The sequence below is a fragment of the Drosophila miranda genome, assembly GCF_003369915.1.
Source record: "Drosophila miranda strain MSH22 chromosome Y unlocalized genomic scaffold, D.miranda_PacBio2.1 Contig_Y1_pilon, whole genome shotgun sequence".
NCBI lineage: Eukaryota > Metazoa > Arthropoda > Insecta > Diptera > Drosophilidae > Drosophila > Drosophila miranda.
In genome coordinates this window covers 19,067,387-19,085,703 of record NW_022881603.1, presented here as the reverse complement: position 1 = coordinate 19,085,703, position 18,317 = coordinate 19,067,387, and the positions used below count along the sequence as shown (strand labels likewise).

The following is an 18,317-nucleotide window of genomic DNA, read 5'->3' as shown; positions in this document are numbered from 1 at the left end:
CACTAATCTTCTCATTGATTATTTCCATCGGAATTTTCAGCATCAGCTTACTGAGATCGTCGTCAACGAGATGCGACAATTGTACCACATACCAGGACTGCGAGCAAGAGTTCGCGCCGTAGCGAAAACCTGCCAAAGATGTCGCAATAAAAGAGCGCTTCCAGAGGCACCGGAGATGGGAAGCTTACCACCAGAGAGGCTAGCAATCAACGAATTGCCATTCACAAACACAGGTATCGACTACTTCGGACCACTGGAGGTAAACGTAGGAAGACGACGCGAGAAACGATGGGGAGTACTATTTACGTGCCTCACCGTGCGAGCAGTACACATCGAGCTGGCAAACTCCCTGTCAACAGACGCCTTCATGCTAACATTGGAAATGTTCGAAGCCCGTCGAGGAGTCCCCAAGAGAATTGTGTCGGACAACGGGACGAACTTCCGAGGAGCCAGCCGCTTACTACGAGAAGAAATTGAAAGAATTCTACCGAACGAACTGGAAACCAAGTACCCGCAAATAGAATGGTCCTTCATACCCCCAGGAGCCCCCCACATGGGAGGTGCGTGGGAAAGGATGATCAGATCGGTGAAATCCATACTAGCCGAAATATTAGAGGAGACACTCGTACAAGAACCAGTGCTGAGAACAGCACTAGCAAGGATAGAAAATATGCTAAATTCCCGACCCCTGACTTACGTGCCGTGTAACGATCCGTTCTTTTCCCGTCTGATGTAGCTGGGCTGTCTCAGCGGACGGTAGGCTCGCTGCAACAATATTTTTATGTTGCCCCGACGACAAGTAAGAAGGCACGGGTTGGGTCTTGTACTGGTATGCTAATATGCTTTATTGGTATCTTAAGTCTATCTTACGCTATTCCGACTCCGGTGCTGGTTCTCCTCTGGGTTCTCCTCTGTGGCTCGATGAGCGTGTCGCTCCCTGGGCCCCCACGGCGTCGCCGAGCGTGGCACCGCCGGCTCTACTGACTGGGGCTAGCGATTCTTGGCACGTGGCCCAAATCCGCCTCTCAGTCAGGCGCCTGACGCGTTCGCTCTCACTCGACTCACTTGGCTTTTCGGCCCGAGGGTGCCTCACTCCTGGTGGGATGCGCGTCAAGCGTGGCACCGTTGGTTCAAGGGATTGGGGTCTTTGGCTCTTGGCTGCACGCTCGAGTCCACCTCTCAATCCTCACACAACGCGTTCGCTTTCTAAAGTTCTTTTCCCTTCGCTTGGTCTCACTCTTGTGGCTCACTATTCACTTCACTCTTGCTAGCTCCGTTTGCTGACTGTCCCCGTTCCTGGTCGCGGCCCTCCTCTTATAGGCTCGCTTCTGCGTCGGCGCCGCCGATGCCGCCTGGCGCTAACGGCACTTTCCGCCATTTTTCCATCGGCGTTCCTTCATTCCCTTGTCGCTTTCCAACGGGACCTGGCTGGTGGCGTGATCTCATGACCATATTTGGCCATGCGCTGGGCCACTGCCGGCCCGATCCCGTCATCCCGCTGCTCTCTATCCAGGGGTCCTCTCTCTCATCTTGGGTCCCCGGGAGAGCTCTCCTCGGGAATTCGCCGCCTCCGGATATCCCCGGATAACGGCCGTTAGCGCTTAACCCTATACTGCCCCCTACGTGTGGGAATACCTTTCCTCACACTTCCCCCTTTCTTTTATTGGCGGAAAACCCCGGTTTTCCGCGTCCCAGGTTTGGGATGCTTCAAAAAACCCGCGCGACCGGCGCGCGCGTGCTTTGTTCTCGACCCGGGTGCCCCCTTGCGACCTCTTTCGGCCTCACGCCTTGCGGTGTTGCCGTATCTCTCCGATGAGCGCGATCGATTCGATTCCCCCTTATCGATAGTTCGCATAGGAGCTTCTTTTGCCCCGCCCGATATAGGGTACGGTCGCTATTCTGACCTACTCGATATGACACAGCGTTGCCCTTACGCTCCACTCGATAAAGCGTAGGGTCGTTTTTGTGATCTACTCGATATGTCGCAGCGTGCGTATTCTACTTCCGGATCGAGAATTCCCCAATGGACTGGAAACGTACTATTTTCTCGCGATGCCGGGTGTTTTCTTTGTTTATCTTGTGCGCGTCTGGTTTTTCCTACTACCCTTCGCTGGCGCGAATGCTTTCCGCCGGCCCTCTGGATGCTTCATTCAAGCTTCACCGATTCCCCGCTGTTCCTCTGCTGCAAGGTAAGACCATGTTATTTTTTTTTTTTTTTTTAAAAACACCCCTATTTTTTTTTTTTTTTCTTTCTTTTACTTGTTCTTGTTTTCAGTTACTTTTTTTCCATTCTTCTTCTCTACTCTTCTTTTCTCCTCAATACCTAGCCCGGAATACCTCCTGCCGATCGGTGGACACCAATAGCCGGTACCGGACGCCCCCGTCGTTGACCAGACGCTTCACCTTCCTTTCGGTTGGCTTAATCCGCGCGAGAGAGCGCGTGACGACGGCCGGCCACTCCTCGCGTTTGACGGACCGCCACCGTGAGTTGTCCACCGACCTCGTCTGGGGCCACGATGCCTGTCGGCCCAGCTTCGGACGCTCGCCCTGGCCGGGTTCCGGCCATCGCCAAGGACCTCTCTCTCATGGCTCAGGTGAGTGTTGTTCCGCAGCCTCGTCCTTCTTCGCTTCCGCCGTTGCTCTCGCGCCGTCATCCGCTTCGCCGTCGGTCGCCACCTCGACTTCGGGTGCCGCCGCTGGGCCCTCCGCCGTCAGTGATGTTGGCGTGTTCGTCGTACCCTCCGTCTCGACCTCTGCCGTCCCCCCGGGCGCCTCCTCGGGCACCTCTTCGGCTGTGGGTGCCACCGCTGGGCCTGTCGACTCCTGTGGCCGTGCCCGCCGCCTCGGGTCCCGCTCGTCACTGGCGCATGGTGCCTCCTCCCACAGTCGAGCCTCCCTCGCCTCTTGCCCGGGCTGCTGGGGCGCGGGCCCAGAGGCCCACGATATGTGCAGCGTTTGCACGTGCCACATCATGCCGTCTCGTACCGCGTATGGCGGCTCCCTGTGGCCCGTGCCAGTGCTGCTGCTGCTGCTGATGCTGCTGCTGCTGACCCCCTTGACCACGCGCGTTGTCAGCCGGCGGCCGACGCTGGAACAGCTCTTCCTCTGCCCCCGGTGACGGTGGGGCCTGCGGCCGTGGCTCCTCCTCGGACTCGACGTGTTCAGGGGGTGGCTGCCAGAGCTCTTCCTCCTCCACCTCGGCTCGTCGTAGCCTCTCCTGCCACTCCTTTTCGGGCGACTGGACTCGAGCCGCCTTCGGCGCTGGTGGGCACTCCGTCTCCTCCTCATCGCTGGAGATCACCGCCAGCCCGTCTGCCGCGCCCTCCGCCCGCGTCACCCTTGCCTTCTCCGCTTCCGCACGCAGACGCGCCATCTCCCTTTGCTCCGCTGCGTCGATCCGGCTAATACACCGCCATTGGTGCGCGACGTCCCGTTTGTGGCGCTCCGCCTCCGCTTCTTGCGCCGCCTTTTCAGCCTCCTGCGTGGTCTTCAGCCTCTTTGCCAGCGACAAGGCGTCCTCCCATACACGCCGTTGCCTCCGCTCCTCCGCCGCCGCGGCCAGCGCGAACCGCCGGTGCCATTCCGCGAGGCGTCGTGCCTCAGCGGCCGCGTTGTTTTCCGCGATGTCGGCCTGCGTTGCCCGCGGCTCTTTGACCGCGGTTTCGGTCGGCGTTGTCTGCGGCTCTTTGACCGCGGTTTCGGTCGGCGTTGGCTGCGGCTCCTCGACCTGTGGGTCTGTCGGCCGCTGATCCCCTCGCCGCGCCGTCGACCTCCCCCTTGTGCGTGCCGACGACTCCTCTTCCTTGGCCGTACGCGTCGAACGCGGGGACGCCCGCTTCGAGGCCCGCTCACTGGGCTCCTCCTTCCGCGTCTCCGTGCGCCCCCTCCTTCCACCCTCAGGCCGCTCCTCGCGCTTGCTGGGGTGGGGCTTCTCACGCTTGCCGGTGCGGGGCTCTTCGTGCTTGCTGGTCCGGGGCTCCTCGCGCCTGCTGGTCCGGGGCTCCTTGCGCTTGCTGGTGCGGGGCTCCTCGCGTCTGCTGGTCCGGGGCTCCTCGCGCTTGGTGTGGGGCTCCTCACGTCTGCTGGTCCGGGGCTCCTCGCGCTTCGCCTCGCGTGCGCGTTTTCTCCGTGGCGCCGGCTCCCAGCTCACCAATTCTAGGTCACTTTCCGCCTCGGTGTACCCCGGCGATACCACGGGGGACACCGTCGGTCCCATGGATCCCGCGGCTGACACTAGCGGTGAGGCCAATAACTGTAGCTCCGGGGTCCTACTCCTACTCGCCCTTTGCTCCTCGCGCTCGACCTGGTACGCCTGCCGCCGACTTTGCGTATCACCCATAGCCTGATACCCGCGGCGAATCCATTTTCGCTGCTCCGTATGTACCTTATTAAGTGCTGCTGCATCTTTTTTTCCCACGTGGTCAACTTTTGAAAAGACCTGATCGTGCGCTGCTCCCCCTTTATAAGGGCTCGTGCCGGTGCTCACCGTTCCCTGTAACGGTGCCTTACATGGGCCCGTGGGACGGCTCTCTCTTGCCTTCCAGCTGGCTCTCTCGCTCGCTCCCGTTTTGAAAGTTATCCGCGCCTCTCGCCGCGTTAACCCTAGGGTGCCCCCTGGTTTTGTTAGCTTTCCTTCGGTTCCCACTTTTTCTTCCTTTTTCTCTTTTTTTTTTTTATTTGGCCCTTTCTACTTCCAGGTCTGGCGACGTGTTGTTTGGCTTCGCCTTGAATCTGGTAAGCCTCCCGAGTTCTTGGGTTCCTCATCTCACCTTGCCTTTCTTCCAGCCCGTCCTTGGGTTCCAGTCCAGGGTGCTGACCGATCTCCCAGCTCGTGATCAATAGGTCCTCCGTGCTGCCAAACATCGGGCCGCCCCCCGTGGCCAGCTCCGCCCGTCTCTGGATCGGCTTAGACGCGGATGTCACCCCCGTGCAGCGCCTCGGACCCAGGGATCATCCGATTCCCCAGCCGGTAGACCGCGCACGGGCGGCATCCGCTTTTGTCCCGCCATCCCCGACGTTAGCAGCTGGCTTCGATGCCCTGGACCCGGACCCGAACTTCTGCTCATCTCGGAACCCCCTTCTCGGGTGCCCCCTCGTCCGTCGACGCACCACGCAACCCGATATTGTGGATGCAACAGATTTTCGTTCTTTGTGTGGGCGGAAAGGGGTGGGGCGAAATTTCGAGATATACGTTTTATAGTGAGATCTAACAGGAGTGCGGATACCAAATTTGGTTACTCTAGCCTTAATAGTCTCTGAGATTTTTGAATATCCCCAGATTTTCGTCCTTTGCGGGGGCGGAAGGGGGTGTGGCGAAATTTTGAAACAAACTCGTCTCGGTCCGATATATTTGGAGTGTGGATACCAAATTTGGTTGCTCTAGCTTTTGTAGTCTCTGAGATCTAGGCGCTAATATTTTACTCTAAGCAAAGCGGCCTATGCTACGTGTGTGTTAGAGAGAGACAGGGCGAGAAAAAATGAAATTGTTTTCTTGATGCTGGCTATAATAATAATACGATCCAATTCAGATTCTGCAGTCTAAAAGATATGGTCATTCTCTACGATTCTGCTTTTTTGGTTTTCTTGTATTTTAAAAATTGTGGATGCCACAGATTTTCGTCCTTTGTGGGGGCGGAAGTGGGCGGGGCGAAGTTTTAAAATATTTTTGTGGCAGTGACATATCACAGAAGTCTGGATCCAAAACATCGTTGCTCTAGCTCTTATAGTCTTTGAGCACTAAGCGCTAATAGGGACGGACAGACGGACAGACGGACGGACGGACAGACGGACAGACACACATGGCTCAATCGACTCGGTTATTGATGCTGATCAAGAATATATATACTTTATGGGGTCGGAAACGATTCCTTCTGGACGTTACACACATCCACTTTTACCACAAATCTAATATACCCCAATACTCATTTTGAGTACGGGTATAACGAGGGGAACGTTGTGAGTTGCTGCGGACACCGCAACTATACGGTTATACCCGATACTAAGTCAGTATGGCTCTCCTCCGGCAGACGCCGCTAATATTAAACGACACGACAAAGAGTGCGTGCGAGAGAGACAGAAAATCAGTCTGAGCGTGACGTCGGGGGCTGCGTAGCCAGTGCAAATTGATTTGTTCCTTTTGGCTATAAAAATGATCTGATCTGATCCAGATTCAGCAATCTGATAGATATGATCATTATCTATGATTCTGCGTTTTTCGTTTTCTCGTATCCTCAATATTGTGGATGCAACAGATTTTCGTTCTTTGTGTGGGCGGAAAGGGGTGGGGCGAAACTTTTAGATACACGTTTTATAGTAAAATCTAACAGGAGTGCGGATACCAAATTTGGTTACTCTAGCCTTAATAGTCTCTGAGATTTTTGAATATCCCCAGATTTTCGTCCTTTGCGGGGGCGGAAGGGGGTGTGGCGAAATTTTGAAACAAACTCGTCTCGGTCCGATATATTTGGAGTGTGGATACCAAATTTGGTTGCTCTAGCTTTTGTAGTCTCTGAGATCTAGGCGCTAATATTTTACTCTCAGCAAAGCGGCCTATGCTACGTGTGTGTTAGAGAGAGACAGGGCGAGAAAAAATGAAATTGTTTTCTTGATGCTGGCTATAATAATAATACGATCCAATTCAAATTCTGCAGTCTAAAAGATATGGGCATTCTCTACGATTCTGCTTTTTTGGTTTTCTCGTATTTTAAAAATTGTGGATGCCACAGATTTTCGTCCTTTGTGGGGGCGGAAGTGGGCGGGGCGAAGTTTTAAAATATTTTTGTGGCAGTGACATATCACAGAAGTCTGGATCCAAAACATCGTTGCTCTAGCTCTTATAGTCTTTGAGCACTAGGCGCTAATAGGGACGGACAGACGGACAGACGGACGGACGGACAGACGGACAGACACACATGGCTCAATCGACTCGGTTATTGATGCTGATCAAGAATAAATATACTTTATGGGGTCGGAAACGATTCCTTCTGGACGTTACACACATCCACTTTTACCACAAATCTAATATACCCCAATACTCATTTTGAGTATCGGGTATAACGAGGGGGAACGTTGTGAGCTGCTGCGGACACCGCAACTCTACGGTTATACCCGATACTAAGTCAGTATGGCTCTCCTCCGGCAGACGCCGCTAATATTAAACGACACGACAAAGAGTGCGTGCGAGAGAGACAGAAAATCAGTCTGAGCGTGACGTCGGGGGCTGCGTAGCCAGTGCAAATTGATTTGTTCCTTTTCGCTATAAAAATGATCTGATCTGATCCAGATTCAGCAATCTGATAGATATGATCATTACCTATGATTCTGCGTTTTTAGTTTTCTTGTATCCTCAATATTGTGGATGCAACAGATTTTCGTTCTTTGTGGGGCGGAAAGGGGTGGGGCGAAATTTCGAGATATACGTTTTATAGTGAAATCTAACAGGAGTGCGGATACCAAATTTGGTTACTCTAGCCTTAATAGTCTCTGAGATTTGTGAATATCCCCAGATTTTCGTCCTTTGCGGGGTCGGAAGGGGGTGTGGCGAAATTTTGAAACAAACTCGTCTCGGTCCGATATATTTGGAGTGGGATACCAAATTTGGTTGCTCTAGCTTTTGTAGTCTCTGAGATCTAGGCGCTAATATTTTACTCTAAGCAAAGCGGCCTATGCTACGTGTGTGTTAGAGAGAGACAGGGCGAGAAAAAATGAAATTGTTTTCTTAATGCTGGCTATAATAATAATAAGATCCAATTAAGATTCCGCAGTCTTAAAGATATGGTCATTCCCTAAGATTCTGCGTTTTTGGTTTTCTCGTATCTTTAAAATTGTGGATGATCTGATCTGATCCAGATTCAGCAATCTGATAGATATGGTCATTATCTATGATTCTGCGTTTTTAGTTTTCTCGAATGTGCAATATTGTGGATGCAACAGATTTTCGTTCTGTGTGTGGGCGGAAAGGGGTGGGGCGAAACTTTTAGATACACGTTTTATAGTAAGATCTTACAGGAGTGCGGATACCAAATTTGGTTACTCTAGCCCTAATAGTCTCTGAGATTTGTGAATATCCCCAGATTTTCGTCCTTTGCGGGGCGGAAGGGGGTGTGGCGAAATTTTGAAACAAACTCGTCTCGGTCAGATATATTAGGAGTGTGGATACCAAATTTGGTTGCTCTAGCTTTTATAGTCTCTGAGATCTAGGCGCTAATGTTTTACTCTAAGCAAAGCCGGCTATGCTACGTGTGTGTTAGAGAGAGACAGGGTGAGAAAAAATGAAATTGTTTTCTTGATGCCGGCTATAATAATAATACGATCCAATTCAAATTCTGCAGTCTAAGAGATAGGGTCATTCCCTACGATTCTGCGTTTTTGGTTTTCTCGTATCTTTAAAATTGTGAATGATCTGATCTCATCCAGATTCAGCAATCTGATAGATATGGTCATTATCTATGATTCTGCGTTTTTAGTTTTCTCGAATGTGCAATATTGTGGATGCAACAGATTTTCGTTCTTTGTGTGGGCGGAAAGGGGTGGGGCGAAACCTTTAGATACACGTTTTATAGTAAGATCTAACAGGAGTGCGGATACCAAATTTGGTTACCCTAGCCTTAATAGTCTCTGAGATTTGTGAATATCCCCAGATTTTCGTCCTTTGTGGGGGCGGAAGTGGGCGGGGCGAAGTTTTAAAATATTTTTGTGGCAGTGACATATCACAGAAGTCTGGATCCAAAACATCGTTGCTCTAGCTCTTATAGTCTTTGAGCACTAGGCGCTAATAGGGACGGACAGACGGACAGACGGACGGACGGACAGACGGACAGACACACATGGCTCAATCGACTCGGTTATTGATGCTGATCAAGAATATATATACTTTATGGGGTCGGAAACGATTCCTTCTGGACGTTACACACATCCACTTTTACCACAAATCTAATATACCCCAATACTCATTTTGAGTATCGGGTATAACGAGGGGGAACGTTGTGAGTTGCTGCGGACACCGCAACTCTACGGTTATACCCGATACTAAGTCAGTATGGCTCTCCTCCGGCAGACGCCGCTAATATTAAACGACACGACAAAGAGTGCGTGCGAGAGAGACAGAAAATCAGTCTGAGCGTGACGTCGGGGGCTGCGTAGCCAGTGCAAATTGATTTGTTCCTTTTGGCTATAAAAATGATCTGATCTGATCCAGATTCAGCAATCTGATGGATATGATCATTATCTATGATTCTGCGTTTTTAGTTTTCTCGTATCCTCAATATTGTGGATGCAACAGATTTTCGTTCTTTGTGGGGGCGGAAAGGGGTGTGGCGAAATTTTGAAACAAACTTGTCTCGGTCCGATATATTAGGAGCTTGGATACCAAATTTGGTTGCTCTAGCTTTTATAGTCTCTGAGATTTAGGCGCTAATGTTTTACTCTAAGCAAAGCCGGCTATGCTACGTGTGTGTTAGAGAGAGACAGGGCGAGAAAAAATTAAATTGTTTTCTTGATGCTGGCTATAATAATAATACGATCCAATTCAAATTCGGCAGTCTAAAAGATATGGTCATTCTATACGATTCTGCGTTTTTGGTTTTCTCGTATCTTTAAAATTGTGGATGCCACATATTTTCGTCCTTTGTGGGGGCGGAAGTGGGCGGGGCGAAGTTTTAAAATATTTTTGTGGCAGTGACGTATCACAGAAGTCTGGATCCGAAACATCGTTGCTCTAGCTTTTATAGTCTTTGAGCACTAGGCGCTAATAGGGACGGACAGACGGACAGACGGACGGACGGACAGACACACATGGCTCAATCGACTCGGTTATTGATGCTGATCAAGAATATATATACTTTATGGGGTCGGAAACGATTCCTTCTGGACGTTACACACATCCACTTTTACCACAAATCTAATATACCCCAATACTCATTTTGAGTACGGGTATAACGAGGGGGAACTTTGTGAGTTGCTGCGGACACCGCAACTCTACGGTTATACCCGATACTAAGTCAGTATGGCTCTCCTCCGGCAGACGCCGCTAATATTAAACGACACGACAAAGAGTGCGTGCGAGAGAGACAGAAAATCAGTCTGAGCGTGACGTCGGGGGCTGCGTAGCCAGTGCAAATTGATTTGTTCCTTTTGGCTATAAAAATGATCTGATCTGATCCAGATTCAGCAATCTGATAGATATGATCATTATCTATGATTCTGCGTTTTTCGTTTTCTCGTATCCTCAATATTGTGGATGCAACAGATTTTCGTTCTTTGTGTGGGCGGAAAGGGGTGGGGCGAAACTTTTAGATACACGTTTTATAGTAAGATCTAACAGGAGTGCGGATACCAAATTTGGTTACTCTAGCCCTAATAGTCTCTGAGATTTGTGAATATCCCCAGATTTTCGTCCTTTGCGGGGGCGGAAGGGGGTGTGGCGAAATTTTGAAACAAACTCGTCTCGGTCCGATATATTAGGAGTGTGGATACCAAATTTGGTTGCTCTAGCTATTATAGTCTCTGAGATCTAGGCGCTAATGTTTTACTCTAAGCAAAGCCGGCTATGCTACGTGTGTGTTAGAGAGAGACAGGGCGAGAAAAAATGAAATTGTTTTCTTGATGCTGGCTATAATAATAATACGATCCAATTCAAATTCTGCAGTCTAAAAGATATGGTCATTCCCTACGATTCTGCGTTTTTGGTTTTCTCGTATCTTTAAAATTGTGGATGATCTGATCTCATCCAGATTCAGCAATCTGATAGATATGGTCATTATCTATGATTCTGCGTTTTTAGTTTTCTCGAATGTGCAATATTGTGGATGCAACAGATTTTCGTCCTTTGTGTGGGCGGAAAGGGGTGGGGCGAAACTTTTAGATACACGTTTTATAGTAAGATCTAACAGGAGTGCGGATACCAAATTTGGTTACTCTAGCCTTAATAGTCTCTAGTTTTGGTTTTCTCGTATCTTTAAAATTGTGGATGATCTGATCTCATCCAGATTCAGCAATCTGATAGATATGGTCATTATCTATGATTCTGCGTTTTTAGTTTTCTCGAATGTGCAATATTGTGGATGCAACAGATTTTCGTCCTTTGTGTGGGCGGAAAGGGGTGGGGCGAAACTTTGAGATACACGTTTTATAGTAAGATCTAACAGGAGTGCGGATACCAAATTTGGTTACTCTAGCCTTAATAGTCTCTGAGATTTGTGAATATCCCCAGATTTTCGTCCTTTGTGGGGGCGGAAGTGGGCGGGGCGAAGTTTTAAAATATTTTTGTGGCAGTGACATATCACAGAAGTCTGGATCCAAAACATCGTTGCTCTAGCTCTTATAGTCTTTGAGCACTAGGCGCTAATAGGGACGGACAGACGGCCAAGCCAAAGGACGGACAGACGGACAGACACACATGGCTCAATCGACTCGGTTATTGATGCTGATCAAGAATATATATACTTTATGGGGTCGGAAACGATTCCTTCTGGACGTTACACACATCCACTTTTACCACAAATCTAATATACCCCAATACTCATTTTGAGTACGGGTATAACGAGGGGGAACGTTGTGAGTTGCTGCGGACACCGCAACTATACGGTTATACCCGATACTAAGTCAGTATGGCTCTCCTCCGGCAGACGCCGCTAATATTAAACGACACGACAAAGAGTGCGTGCGAGAGAGACAGAAAATCAGTCTGAGCGTGACGTCGGGGGCTGCGTAGCCAGTGCAAATTGATTTGTTCCTTTTGGCTATAAAAATGATCTGATCTGATCCAGATTCAGCAATCTGATAGATATGATCATTATCTATGATTCTGCGTTTTCGTTTTCTCGTATCCTCAATATTGTGGATGCAACAGATTTTCGTTCTTTGTGTGGGCGGAAAGGGGTGGGGCGAAACTTTTAGATACAAGTTTTATAGTAAGATCTAACAGGAGTGCGGATACCAAATTTGGTTACTCTAGCCTTAATAGTCTCTGAGATTTTTGAATATCCCCAGATTTTCGTCCTTTGCGGGGGCGGAAGGGGGTGTGGCGAAATTTTGAAACAAACTCGTCTCGGTCCGATATATTTGGAGTGTGGATACCAAATTTGGTTGCTCTAGCTTTTGTAGTCTCTGAGATCTAGGCGCTAATATTTTACTCTAAGCAAAGCGGCATATGCTACGTGTGTGTTAGAGAGAGACAGGGCGAGAAAAAATGACATTGTTTTCTTGATGCTGGCTATAATAATAATACGATCCAATTCAAATTCTGCAGTCTAAAAGATATGGTCATTCTCTACGATTCTGCTTTTTTGGTTTTCACGTATTTTAAAAATTGTGGATGCCACAGATTTTCGTCTTTTGTGGGGGCGGAAGTGGGCGGGGCGAAGTTTTAAAATATTTTTGTGGCAGTGACGTATCACAGAAGTCTGGATCCGAAACATCGTTGCTCTAGCTTTTATAGTCTTTGAGCACTAGGCGCTAATAGGGACGAACAGAGGGACAGACGGACGGACGGACAGACGGACAGACACACATGGCTCAATCGACTCGGTTATTGATGCTGATCAAAAATATATATACTTTATGGGGTCGGAAAAGATTCCTTCTGGACGTTACACACATCCACTTTTACCACAAATCTAATATACCCCAATACTCATTTTGAGTATCGGGTATAACGAGGGGGAACGTTGTGAGCTGCTGCGGACACCGCAACTCTACGGTTATACCCGATACTAAGTCAGTATGGCTCTCCTCCGGCAGACGCCGCTAATATTAAAAGACACGACAAAGAGTGCGTGCGAGAGAGACAGAAAATCAGTCTGAGCGTGACGTCGGGGGCTGCGTAGCCAGTGCAAATTGATTTGTTCCTTTTCGCTATAAAAATGATCTGATCTGATCCAGATTCAGCAATCTGATAGATATGATCATTACCTATGATTCTGCGTTTTTAGTTTTCTTGTATCCTCAATATTGTGGATGCAACAGATTTTCGTCTTTTGTGGGGGCGGAATGGGGTGGTGCGAAATTTCGAGATATACGTTTTATAGTGAGATCTAACAGGAGTGCGGATACCAAATTTGGTTACTCTAGCCCTAATAGTCTCTGAGATTTGTGAATATCCCCAGATTTTCGTCCTTTGCGGGGGCGGAAGGGGGTGTGGCGAAATTTTGAAACAAACTCGTCTCGGTCCGATATATTTGGAGTGTGGATACCAAATTTGGTTGCTCTAGCTTTTGTAGTCTCTGAGATCTAGGCGCTAATATTTTACTCTAAGCAAAGCGGCCTATGCTACGTGTGTGTTAGAGAGAGACAGGGTGAGAAAAAATGAAATTGTTTTCTTGATGCTGGCTATAATAATAATACGATCCAATTCAGATTCCGCAGTCTTAAAGATATGGTCATTCTCTACAATTCTACGTTTTTGGTTTTCTTATATTTTTAAAATTGTGGATGCCACAGATTTTCGTCCTTTGTGGGGGCGGAAGTGGGCGGGGCGAAGTTTTGAAATATTTTTGTAGCAGTGACATATCACAAAAGTCTGGATTCAAAACATCGTTGCTCTAGCTCTTATAGTCTTTGAGCACTAGGCGCTAATAGGGACGGACAGACGGACGGACGGACAGACGGACAGACACACATGGCTCAATCGACTCGGTTATTGATGCTGATCAAGAATATATATACTTTATGGGGTCGGAAACGATTCCTTCTGGACGTTACACACAAATTGTTTTCTTGATGCTGGCTATAATAATAATACGATGCAATTCAGATTCCGCAGTCTTAAAGATATGGTCATTCTCTACAATTCTACGTTTTTGGTTTTCTCATATCTTTAAAATTGTGGATGCCACAGATTTTCGTCCTTTGTGGGGGCGAAGTTTTGAAATATTTTTGTGGCAGTGACATATCACAGAAGTCTGGATCCAAAACATCGTTGCTCTAGCTCTTATAGTCTTTGAGCACTAGGCGCTAATAGGGACGGACAGACGGACAGACGGACGGACGGACAGACGGACAGACACACATGGCTCAATCGACTCGGTTATTGATGCTGATCAAGAATATATATACTTTATGGGGTCGGAAACGATTCCTTCTGGACGTTACACACATCCACTTTTACCACAAATCTAATATACCCCAATACTCATTTTGAGTATCGGGTATAACGAGGGGGAACGTTGTGAGTTGCTGCGGACACCGCAACTCTACGGTTATACCCGATACTAAGTCAGTATGGCTCTCCTCCGGCAGACGCCGCTAATATTAAACGACACGACAAAGAGGGCGGGCGAGAGAGACAGAAAATCAGTCTGAGCGTGACGTCGGGGGCTGCGTAGCCAGTGCAAATTGATTTGTTCCTTTTGGCTATAAAAATGATCTGATCTGATCCAGATTCAGCAATCTGATGGATATGATCATTATCTATGATTCTGCGTTTTTAGTTTTCTTGTATCCTCAATATTGTGGATGCAACAGATTTTCGTTCTTTGTGGGGGCGGAAAGGGGTGTGGCGAAGTTTTGAAACAAACTTGTCTCGGTCCGATATATTAGGAGCTTGGATACCAAATTTGGTTGCTCTAGCTTTTATAGTCTCTGAGATTTAGGCGCTAATGTTTTACTCTAAGCAAAGCCGGCTATGCTACGTGTGTGTTAGAGAGAGACAGGGCGAGAAAAAATTAAATTGTTTTCTTGATGCTGGCTATAATAATAATACGATCCAATTCAAATTCTGCAGTCTAAAAGATATGGTCATTCTATACGATTCTGCGTTTTCGGTTTTCTCGTATCTTTAAAATTGTGGATGCCACATATTTTCGTCCTTTGTGGGGGCGGAAGTGGGCGGGGCGAAGTTTTAAAATATTTTTGTGGCAGTGACATATCACAGAAGTCTGGATCCAAAACATCGTTGCTCTAGCTCTTATAGTCTTTGAGCACTAGGCGCTAATAGGGACGGACAGACGGACAGACGGACGGACGGACAGACGGACAGACACACATGGCTCAATCGACTCGGTTATTGATGCTGATCAAGAATATATATACTTTATGGGGTCGGAAACGATTCCTTCTGGACGTTACACACATCCACTTTTACCACAAATCTAATATACCCCAATACTCATTTTGAGTACGGGTATAACGAGGGGGAACGTTGTGAGTTGCTGCGGACACCGCAACTCTACGGTTATACCCGATACTAAGTCAGTATGGCTCTCCTCCGGCAGACGCCGCTAATATTAAACGACACGACAAAGAGTGCGTGCGAGAGAGACAGAAAATCAGTCTGAGCGTGACGTCGGGGGCTGCGTAGCCAGGGCAAATTGATTTGTTCCTTTTGGCTATAAAAATGATCTGATCTGATCCAGATTCAGCAATCTGATAGATATGATCATTATCTATGATTCTGCGTTTTTCGTTTTCTCGTATCCTCAATATTGTGGATGCAACAGATTTTCGTTCTTTGTGTGGGCGGAAAGGGGTGGGGCGAAACTTTTAGATACACGTTTTATAGTAAGATCTAACAGGAGTGCGGATACCAAATTTGGTTACTCTAGCCCTAATAGTCTCTGAGATTTGTGAATATCCCCAGATTTTCGTCCTTTGCGGGGGCGGAAGGGGTGTGGCGAAATTTTGAAACAAACTCGTCTCGGTCCGATATATTAGGAGTGTGGATACCAAATTTGGTTGCTCTAGCTATTATAGTCTCTGAGATCTAGGCGCTAATGTTTTACTCTAAGCAAAGCCGGCTATGCTACGTGTGTGTTAGAGAGAGACAGGGCGAGAAAAAATGAAATTGTTTTCTTGATGCTGGCTATAATAATAATACGATCCAATTCAAATTCTGCAGTCTAAAAGATATGGTCATTCCCTACGATTCTGCGTTTTTAGTTTTCTCGAATGTGCAATATTGTGGATGCAACAGATTTTCGTCCTTTGTGTGGGCGGAAAGGGGTGGGGCGAAACTTTTAGATACACGTTTTATAGTAAGATCTAACAGGAGTGCGGATACCAAATTTGGTTACTCTAGCCTTAATAGTCTCTAGTTTTGGTTTTCTCGTATCTTTAAAATTGTGGATGATCTGATCTCATCCAGATTCAGCAATCTGATAGATATGGTCATTATCTATGATTCTGCGTTTTTAGTTTTCTCGAATGTGCAATATTGTGGATGCAACAGATTTTCGTCCTTTGTGTGGGCGGAAAGGGGTGGGGCGAAACTTTTAGATACACGTTTTATAGTAAGATCTAACAGGAGTGCGGATACCAAATTTGGTTACTCTAGCCTTAATAGTCTCTGAGATTTGTGAATATCCCCAGATTTTCGTCCTTTGTGGGGGCGGAAGTGGGCGGGGCGAAGTTTTAAAATATTTTTGTGGCAGTGACATATCACAGAAGTCTGGATCCAAAACATCGTTGCTCTAGCTCTTATAGTCTTTGAGCACTAGGCGCTAATAGGGACGGACAGACGGACAGACGGACGGACGGACAGACGGACAGACACACATGGCTCAATCGACTCGGTTATTGATGCTGATCAAGAATATATATACTTTATGGGGTCGGAAACGATTACTTCTGGACGTTACACACATCCACTTTTACCACAAATCTAATATACCCCAATACTCATTTTGAGTACGGGTATAACGAGGGGGAACGTTGTGAGTTGCTGCGGACACCGCAACTATACGGTTATACCCGATACTAAGTCAGTATGGCTCTCCTCCGGCAGACGCCGCTAATATTAAACGACACGACAAAGAGTGCGTGCGAGAGAGACAGAAAATCAGTCTGAGCGTGACGTCGGGGGCTGCGTAGCCAGTGCAAATTGATTTGTTCCTTTTGGCTATAAAAATGATCTGATCTGATCCAGATTCAGCAATCTGATAGATATGATCATTATCTATGATTCTGCGTTTTCGTTTTCTCGTATCCTCAATATTGTGGATGCAACAGATTTTCGTTCTTTGTGTGGGCGGAAAGGGGGGGGGCGAAACTTTTAGATACAAGTTTTATAGTAAGATCTAACAGGAGTGCGGATACCAAATTTGGTTACTCTAGCCTTAATAGTCTCTGAGATTTTTGAATATCCCCAGATTTTCGTCCTTTGCGGGGCGGAAGGGGGTGTGGCGAAATTTTGAAACAAACTCGTCTCGGTCCGATATATTTGGAGTGTGGATACCAAATTTGGTTGCTCTAGCTTTTGTAGTCTCTGAGATCTAGGCGCTAATATTTTACTCTAAGCAAAGCGGCATATGCTACGTGTGTGTTAGAGAGAGACAGGGCGAGAAAAAATGACATTGTTTTCTTGATGCTGGCTATAATAATAATACGATCCAATTCAAATTCTGCAGTCTAAAAGATATGGTCATTCTCTACGATTCTGCTTTTTTGGTTTTCTCGTATTTTAAAAATTGTGGATGCCACAGATTTTCGTCCTTTGTGGGGGCGGAAGTGGGCGGGGCGAAGTTTTAAAATATTTTTGTGGCAGTGACGTATCACAGAAGTCTGTATCCGAAACATCGTTGCTCTAGCTTTTATAGTCTTTGAGCACTAGGCGCTAATAGGGACGGACAGACGGACGGACGGACAGACGGACAGACACACATGGCTCAATCGACTCGGTTATTGATGCTGATCAAGAATATATATACTTTATGGGGTCGGAAACGATTCCTTCTGGACGTTACACACAAATTGTTTTCTTGATGCTGGCTATAATAATAATACGATGCAATTCAGATTCCGCAGTCTTAAAGATATGGTCATTCTCTACAATTCTACGTTTTTGGTTTTCTCATATCTTTAAAATTGTGGATGCCACAGATTTTCGTCCTTTGTGGGGGCGAAGTTTTGAAATATTTTTGTGGCAGTGACATATCACAGAAGTCTGGATCCAAAACATCGTTGCTCTAGCTCTTATAGTCTTTGAGCACTAGGCGCTAATAGGGACGGACGGACGGACAGACGGACGGACGGACAGACGGACAGACACACATGGCTCAATCGACTCGGTTATTGATGCTGATCAAGAATATATATACTTTATGGGGTCGGAAACGATTCCTTCTGGACGTTACACACATCCACTTTTACCACAAATCTAATATACCCCAATACTCATTTTGAGTATCGGGTATAACGAGGGGGAACGTTGTGAGTTGCTGCGGACACCGCAACTCTACGGTTATACCCGATACTAAGTCAGTATGGCTCTCCTCCGGCAGACGCCGCTAATATTAAACGCCACGACAAAGAGTGCGTGCGAGAGAGACAGAAAATCAGTCTGAGCGTGACGTCGGGGGCTGCGTAGCCAGTGCAAATTGATTTGT

The 18,317-nt window shown here is 47.5% G+C and overlaps 1 protein-coding gene across 1 annotated transcript; it reads right to left on the bottom strand.

Moving 5' to 3' along the window:
* Positions 1–2,583: 2,583 nt before the first annotated feature.
* LOC117191472 (serine/arginine repetitive matrix protein 1-like) lies at positions 2,584–4,339 on the bottom strand. Its single transcript, XM_033396329.1, has 3 exons — positions 3,409–4,339; positions 2,969–3,312; positions 2,584–2,913 (listed from the first exon to the last, which is right to left on the bottom strand). The coding sequence occupies exons 1-3, from the start codon at positions 4,337–4,339 to the stop codon at positions 2,584–2,586; spliced, it is 1,605 nt and encodes a 534-aa protein (XP_033252220.1).
* Between the last annotated feature and the right edge of the window lie 13,978 nt (positions 4,340–18,317).